The following is an 8,220-nucleotide window of genomic DNA, read 5'->3' on the forward strand; positions in this document are numbered from 1 at the left end:
TGAAAGATTATATTGCAAAGTGAAGTCATGGGCAATTTTAATTGCCTGTTTCTTCAACTCAGATGCATGGGTGTAAAACAGTTCAGTTAAGTTAGAAGATGTCTTTATACATCTACATACATGACATTTTAAATCATTTTGCTTTTTTAAAGGAAACAACATCAGAACTTCCATCATGCAACATCTATTTGAGGTTAGGTTTCTTAGCTGTACCTTCCAGATGTCAGCAGCAGTAGCAAATGGAGAGCTGAATGAAAGAGGTGTTTCTTTTGACTGTGAGGACAAGTGCTATGAAGACAGAGGACAGTGGAATTCCCAGGCTTTTGCTGACAGCAGAGGGACAGTGGTGATGGACCCATTCCCAGTTCTCAGTGAGATAATTGCTGCAAGGATCCCCATCCCACCCTCAGCCCCAGTACCAGCTTCTCCTCATGCAGTCTCCTGTCCCACGGGATTCATGTACCAGCCCTAGGCTCCCTCCCACCAAAGTTCTTTGCTCTCGTAGACTCAGCTCTGCACAGCTTCCCCCCTCAGCAGCCATACCTACACCTTCTGTCAGGGCTTCCTGTTTTCATCAGGGTCCCATTTCTCCCTCAGCTCCCCGTTTTTCTCCCATCAGCCTCCTTTTCCCTTCTTCCCTCGCCTTAACCCACTGTCCAACTCCCTGAGGTTTCCCTGCCTAGACAAACCCCGTCCCCCACCCTTGCTGATACTACTTGCAGCCTCTCCTCATGTTTTTTCCCTTGGGCATCGAGGAGCAGAGGACCCTCCCCAGGCCACTGCCCATTCCAGACAGTCCCCCTGGGGATGAAGTGCCCAACTCAAGGATGCCACAGCAGCCAGCAGTGGGGAAGTCCAACATCAAGTCTGTTCCCTGAGAGACAAACATGAGAGGACCCCATTGCTGGGGTCCTGCAGAGCTAGGACATCTTGGAGGATAAATCAGCAGAGATTTTACCTTCAGTGCTCATACAAGCCTCTGCTTTGGGGTCATTTGAATGCTTTTAACCTGGCTGAGAGCAGGTGATTTTCTGAAGGAACACCATCTTTGAAAGAACAGCAGGGCCACAGGACAGGTCTTTGCTCCCAAGTCTGGGGACACAGGAGCAGTTTGTGGAAGACCTCAGCTGGGTCCTGCTGGTGCTGCAAAACCTCTCACATTATCCCTGGAGGTGATGAGACCATTTGGGCTGAATGAGGGACCCTCTGCCTGACACAGCCAACTGCTGTGGAGAGTTTGGGACAAAATGGTTAACATTTGTCAGAATTACAGCTACCCAAGAGTATGATTTACAACAGAAAATACCAAACATTGTTAAGAATAGGCAGGGGTGGCCGCCATGCTTGTCATCATGATTGTTGCCCAGCTAACTAGCACTTTAAACATTTGGTAATTTAGAGGTGTAATGTGACACTGACAAATTCGAGAGGCCTCTGAGAGCCATCTAAAATGCCAGGAAGCAGATAGGTGTAAGAAAACTTAAAATTTTATAGTAGCTTCTCAATTCTCAAAGAGAGGACAGAAAGGGAAACGAAAAGGAGAGATATAAATAGAAGTACACAGGACTGCCTTTTTGGGAGTGAGGGAGGATGTCTGAGAGAAGAGATCTTTTCTGCCAAAAAAATATGGCTAATACATGTATTTGCAATTTAGTTCCAGAGGATAAACTAGGCTGAGATGCCACCTGGAGGTCTGGAGGGGTGGCACAGCAGCCTCCTGGTGCTGCTGCCCGCTGCACCTCTCACCGCCCTGCCTCTCCCGGGCCCGGCTTCAAAAGCCTCTCAAGGGAAAAAGCATAGCATCTTTTCCATCTCTCACAGAGGATTTTGTAACCGATTTGCAAGGTCTTTCGTATCTGTGATTTTGTTACCCTATCAAAACCACTTTGGTGCTATTCTGTGAGGCACCATAGATAATTAAATTTAAGCCATAGCATTTGAGGTTCCTTAAATGGGAAAAAGTACTTCATTTGGTAATGCAGTGACCGAGATTCATTTTTCTAAATCTGTAAGAAGATGCTGTGTAGAAGCCCTTTTATGATGATGGGCACATTCCTGTTGAGCGTGGTCACCTCCCTCCTTATGCAAACCATTTAGGGACTAGCAGCTTATCACTCCTCAGATGTAGTCTGGCTTTAAAAGGATGGCTCTGGCTTAAGGTATGACATGAGGTGTTGGCAGTCCCAGCTGCATCTTTAGGGTGACCCTGCCCAAGACACCACCTTTTTCTGTGTCTCTTTTTTCCCAGTCTGCCAAATGGGCCGTGAGTACCTCTGCACCACGTAACTAATGCCCAGGTCCTACCTTCCTCTTTCTCAAAGCCTTTTGAGATCCTGGTACAGAGCTCCAATGCACCGTGACTGTGCATAGAGTTGTGAGATCTGAAACTTGGCATCATCTTAGCTAAAATTGTTCCACTCTGATAATTTAATTAATCAACACTGCAGCAGAGTGTTTGAAATAATGTGTGCATTCATTTGCATAATGGCTGTAATTGGCAAAGCTTCATAATATAAGTGTAGCAGTTCCACAGATGATAACAGATGATAACATGATAGACCATTTTCCTGCAGCCAGCCAGCAGCACACATTTCAACCTCTGTTATTTGCTTTTCCGCAGAGGAAGGAAGTGACAACTAGATTTATTGACCAAGGGACAGAGAAGACCGGCACATTTTTGATGGCACTTGAACACATATATTTTGTACATGACTCTGTTGCTGTGTCAAGATCAAAACGCTGTAGTCAGAATTTAGAGCAGAACCCCCACTCCAAATGGATTTTAATGCTTTTCCAAGTAACGGGGTGTTTGGCCATGGAGATGTCCAGACACAGAGCCAAAGCTGGTATTTTCACTGTCGTGTCAAGGTGGAGTCCCTAGTTTCAGAACTGCAGTCACTACCTGAGAAATATCTGTGAAGAAAATTAGTGACTGCCGCTGGAGAGCCCTTTGCCTACCATCTCATTGGGAATGGCCTCAGGGAGTGTTCCAGAGCCTGCAGGGCGTGTTGAAGTTAGTCCTTAAAGACAGGATATTTTTTTAAATAATATTCACATTGTAACAAACATGACTGAGACATCAGTGGTCATGCAGTGGTTGTGGAAATATTAATCCTCAGGAGATGGGCTTTAGGTAATCGATTGGCATCTTTTAACTATCTTACTATATTCATTGCTTTGCAATTAGCAATACTGTTAACCAGATGACTGCAAAAGTACATGTGCTGAAGGATAAAAAAAAACAGTGCAGTGGAAATATATTCCCTGTTCTGCACACAAGTGCATTGATATAAAAGGGCCTGGTCTGTGCTCTCAGGAGGATGCCTGCTGATAAGCCTGAGTGCAGAATAGCTGTATCAGGATGAGACCTGTCATTACTTCATTGAAATGAAGTGACACTTGAAAACTAAGTTCCCAGAGATCTCTGTGAATGGTTCAAGGCAGGGGCTCCCTATTGGTTTGGAGAGTGCTTCAAAAGTCATTTGATACCTCTCCATTTTAGATTCCTTTCCAGGTTTGAGGGACCTAAAGTACATTCTCAAAAAAGCATAATAATAAGAAAAATGTGAACTGCTTTAGCTAACCTCTGCTATACCACAGGTAGGTTGTGGAAGCACTGCAAACCCCATTCTTCATCTTCAGCGGACAAGGGAAGAGCTACAGACCTCATCTATCTGGATGTCTGTCTTTGACACAGTCCCCCACACCATCCTTCCCTCTAAATTGGAGAGAGAGGGATTTGATGGGTGAGCTGCTTGGTGGATGAGGAATTGGTTGGGTGGTCTTATCCAGAGAGTAGTGGTCAGAAACCATTCTATGAATCTGTGATTCTATGGTTTTCGGGTGGAGCAGATGCAGTGCCGAATGAGAGATGTCATAGCAGAGGTAGATGCAGTGCTAGGAGAAAGCAGCAGAGTCCCTGGCACAGGCTCATCACACAGCTGGGAGCAGGGACCACTGCTCCACTACCACTACCACTGTAGTCCAGACATTTGATAATACCTTCCTGCTTTCCTGGTCTGGCTCCAGAGTGTGCCCTGGTCAAGTCTCCAGTCAGGCTGGCCAGAAATCTCCCCGTCATACTCAGTTTTGTAGGAAAGGTAGCTGCACCAGATACAACTAGTGTGCAAAAAATGTAACTTACTGATGTTTCCAATAGTACTTTTCCCCAAGATTTGGTGGTTCTGGTTCCTGCCTGCTCCCATCAGGTGCAGGCTCGACCACTGGCTGACCAGGTCTTTGCATTTTTGTCTTCAAAGGTACCGTGTTGTGGTTCCATACCCACCACAGAGCGAGGCCGAGATCGAACTGAAGGAAGGTGACATTGTGTTTGTGCACAAGAAACGGGAGGACGGCTGGTACAAAGGGACGTTGCAGAGGAACGGCAGGACGGGCCTCTTCCCCGGGAGCTTTGTTGAGAGCTTCTGAGGACAGCTCGCTGCTCTCTCAACTGGAGGAGCTTTCAGGGGAAACTGCATAGCACAAGAAGAGACAGCAAAGAGAAACTGGACTGATAACCACTGCCATTTTTATTTCCAAAGACTCCCCCCAGGCCCTTCAGTCTACAGCTCTGGAGTCACAGTGCCCCATTGTGCTCCTGAGACCACGTGCGGTGCATACAGTGGTATGTTGAAGTAGTGCCTTCCACCTGGAATCACAGACTGAAAGGATGCCCATCTGGACTGTACGTAACCTAAACTCCCGCTGTTAACCCTTTGTGTAAATTATAGAGAAGATATCTTTAAAAAAAATTAAGAGGAAAGTTGTTATATTGCTGTAACTTATTTGTCAGAGCTGCAGTGTTCTTATTACTGGCCTATGCAAGATGGATTTGAGAGTTCAAGGAGGTGTGCTAGGAAGCTCTTAAACTGGGATTTCATTTTTCCTGAGGGAAAAAGAGGGAGGGGAGGATGGAGAAAACCCCAGCTAAAGATCAGTGCATCATGGTGCAAGAAAGAATGAGGAGTCCAAAACGTTAATGTCATGCTTTCTATATACCTCAAAGATATGCTGCGCAAGTTTGTCGGTGAGTGTGTTAGTGCTCAGAGTCCCAGTCCACCCGTTGTCCTGGCGCTGCTGCCAGGAAGGTCCTGGAGGAAGTACGGCTCCACCATTAAACTGTGGTTATTTGAGCAGAATCCCTTTTGGCTGTCTTCTGCCCTTATTATATGCAGCATGGATTTTTGTCTTCAGTATCACTTTCCATTGCTTTTTTGTATGACGTACCTTTTTACTGTAAGAACTGCTCTACTTTATATATATTCCTACTAGATCAGACATTTCCTCTTTTTCATACATCTGGTGCTATTTTTTTTAATTGTTCAAGATTTGGGTTGATTAAACAGAGAGGCTGCAAAAAGATTTGCATTCAACATATGAAATTAGAAACGTACCTGAAGATTGAGATCAGACTGCTTGTTCATGCTTCGTAGAGGAGAAGACAAAAAGCTGCTTGGTCACTGATAAATATACCTGGGGGAGAGTGCCTATGCAACACGCATGTGCTCGCTCTCTCCTATGCATATAGAGTGGCTGAAGACCCATGCTGAAGCACAGCGTTCTGTCTGGAGAGCGATGATTACTCCAGAATTGGAAGTAATTCCCAGAGGAGTCATTTTGATTGACTTTTTCATGGCAATAAGAAGAACACTGCAGGTTCTAGCACATGCAGGGACTGTGGAGTTTTCCTCTGTCGTTGCATGACGGAGGCGGGAGCTGATCTGCGATGGCTGTAATTAGTGTTATCAAAATGTGATTTCTTACTGTAGAAATGTACAGTTTGGGAGACTGTTCCATTTCTTACCGTGGTGAAGCTACAATACAAACCATATCAGGCAATATAAGCTTCCATCTACCAGGGACTTAAAGGTGCAATAAATGTGAAGTGAGTTTAGCCAGTTATTCCCTTGAAGCAGAATGAGAAAAAGAAATCCATAATGAGATTGTGTGAGCATTTAAAAAGACATCGGCTCTTGAGGAATGAAATGTGATGAAAGGCTTTTCGGAGCTGCATCCATACCTTGCCTTTGCCAGCGGCTGGCTGTGCACCACATGTGGTGGTCATTCAAAAGTGTGTCAGAGGCACTGTAACCTGGAGATGATCTTATTAAAAGGAAGAGGCCCAGTGGGTGAACATCGTTACTGCATTACCAGTATTTCATATGTGAAGGTGTAAGTTTTGTTTTCATTCAAGCCGTGTATACTAGTACATATCAAAACCCAGGTAAGTGAGCGTTCCTATTTAAGTTCAGCTCTGTGACTTTGTTCTCTGTAAAATAAGTTTCTTCTTGCTGTCACATGTAACAAACCAATTCCAGAAACACAGTCCATGGCCAAGGATAGCACCTTCAAACAGGGAGGCATCATTTTCAGGGTGTTTCTTTTTATACTTAACGTTGCCGCATTTGTTCATATTCCAGATTGTAATGAGTCAGCCACTAAAAGTTTAGTTACTGTTGAAAGGAAACTGCCTTTTTCTAACCAATAAGAGACTGAAGAAACATCTTTTGGAAAGACTTGCTTGAGACTAGAGCCATATCAGTTCCACTTACTTGGTCCAAATCAGAACTGGTATCACTGCACCTCAAACGGTAAACTGCACAGTTAGCGAGTCAGCAACGCTGAAATGCCTGTTATCGATTCCAACAAAAATTCTGGGTTAGATCTGTCAGAGATGAGGAGATTTTTTTTGACAACTTACACTGGTTAAAGCTCTCTTAAAATTCTGTTCCATGGGTGTATTTACTACACTCAGAAAAATGAAACAGGATGACGGCTTGCTTGCTGCCTATTGCGTTTAGCCAGACCTAAAACGGTTCCAGATCTCCACCTTTTCATGCTTAACTCTAACAGGACAGAATTTGGTGTGTGAGAAGATCAAGGAAAACATGCAGATGTCGTGTCATGAAATCAGTGCTTTAAAATATATTTTGCAGGGAGGATGATGGGTTTTTTTTAATGAACGACAACCCTTCTAGTCGTACCTCCCGCAAGGAAAAATACTGGGGGGGGAGGGTGTTCTATTTTGGTAACAGATGTTTCTGGCCCCTGTTTATTGCTTATCATCATAGTTTGGGTTACTGAGTAATCTTCCTGGACAAATCACTTCCATGCCAGGAGCACAAGTGCAGAACTTAATACAGCTCAGTGATACGGAAACATGACCCAGTGCCATTCAGAAAGCCCTGGCCTGAGGGAGGTTCGACTCGTACTGTGGTCTAATTTTTACCTGTCATACCAGGGATAGGGGGGTTGAGGGGGCATCTGCATCTCCTACAACAGGGCGGGGAAAAGATTCCTTCTGGTGGCCTCAGTTTGTAAAATGCCAGGTGTGCTCTCCTAGAAATGGGTTCAAGTAATTGAACAATTCCTTTGAACTTTGCACAGCTCAGAAAATGTTTTTGTTATACATGAATGTTAACGTGATTTAGGAAATGTTGGCGGATATGAGTACAAACGAACTACAATGACTGTGTTTCTGATTCTTTAAATAAAATAAACATTAAGGCAACTTGAGTGAGGTTTCTCTCTCCGTTAGACCACAAAGTGAACAAGCAATGTAAGTGGCTCTGAGGTCTGCAAAAAAACCCCAGGGAATACAAACCCTCTGCAAACCCTGCTTTTTTTGAGCAGACCCTACATCTCCTTTGCTTTCAGGAGTAAATCCCACATAAATAAAGACCAGTTAAAGAGAAGAAATGCCTGCACAGAAGTCAGAATCTCTTTCTGTATCTTCTTTTGGCAGATGTGGGATTCTTCAAAATCCTGAGAAGTTAACAACTTACCTGTGAAAGGAAGGTGTGTAGGTCCAGAGAAAGAGAGTGGGGACAGGTTGGAGAAAGGGACTACGGTGGCAGAGAGGCTGGGAGGGGATGCAGCAGCAGAAGCACTTGCAAGGAAAACAGCAGCCTCTAACCCTGCTAGCAGGTTTTGGGGTGCTCTGAGATCGCCTGGTTGGTTAAGTAGGTTTGTGGATGAAGGAAGACCCCTTTCCTCCTGCCCCAGCTGGGCTTGACCCCAGCAGGGTCTTTGTGTCCCCCAGACTGCACACAGCCAAGGAACTGGGAGAGAGGGAAGGAACAGGTTGTATCCTTGGCATCCAAACACTCCCCCTAACCCAGGTGCAGGGGGTAAGGCCATTTTTGCATGTGGCCTGAGCTTCCTCTTCAGCAGCACAGTGCAGAGCACCTGGAGGGGGAGCACACACTGTGCCTGGATGCG

The 8,220-nt window shown here is 45.1% G+C and overlaps 1 protein-coding gene across 1 annotated transcript in view; it reads left to right on the forward strand.

Moving 5' to 3' along the window:
- The window catches only part of SH3RF3 (SH3 domain containing ring finger 3), a 251,117-nt gene extending 243,602 nt beyond the window's left edge, over positions 1–7,515 (forward strand). The window contains exon 10 of the mRNA XM_030473715.1: positions 4,260–7,515. Within this exon, the coding sequence (XP_030329575.1) occupies positions 4,260–4,428 (169 nt within the window). The 3' untranslated portion in view covers positions 4,429–7,515. The remainder of the gene's footprint in view (positions 1–4,259) is intronic.
- The last annotated feature ends 705 nt before the right edge of the window (positions 7,516–8,220 follow it).

Source organism: Strigops habroptila, chromosome 2 (genome assembly GCF_004027225.2).
Source record: "Strigops habroptila isolate Jane chromosome 2, bStrHab1.2.pri, whole genome shotgun sequence".
In the NCBI taxonomy this organism is placed as follows: Eukaryota; Metazoa; Chordata; class Aves; order Psittaciformes; family Psittacidae; genus Strigops; species Strigops habroptila.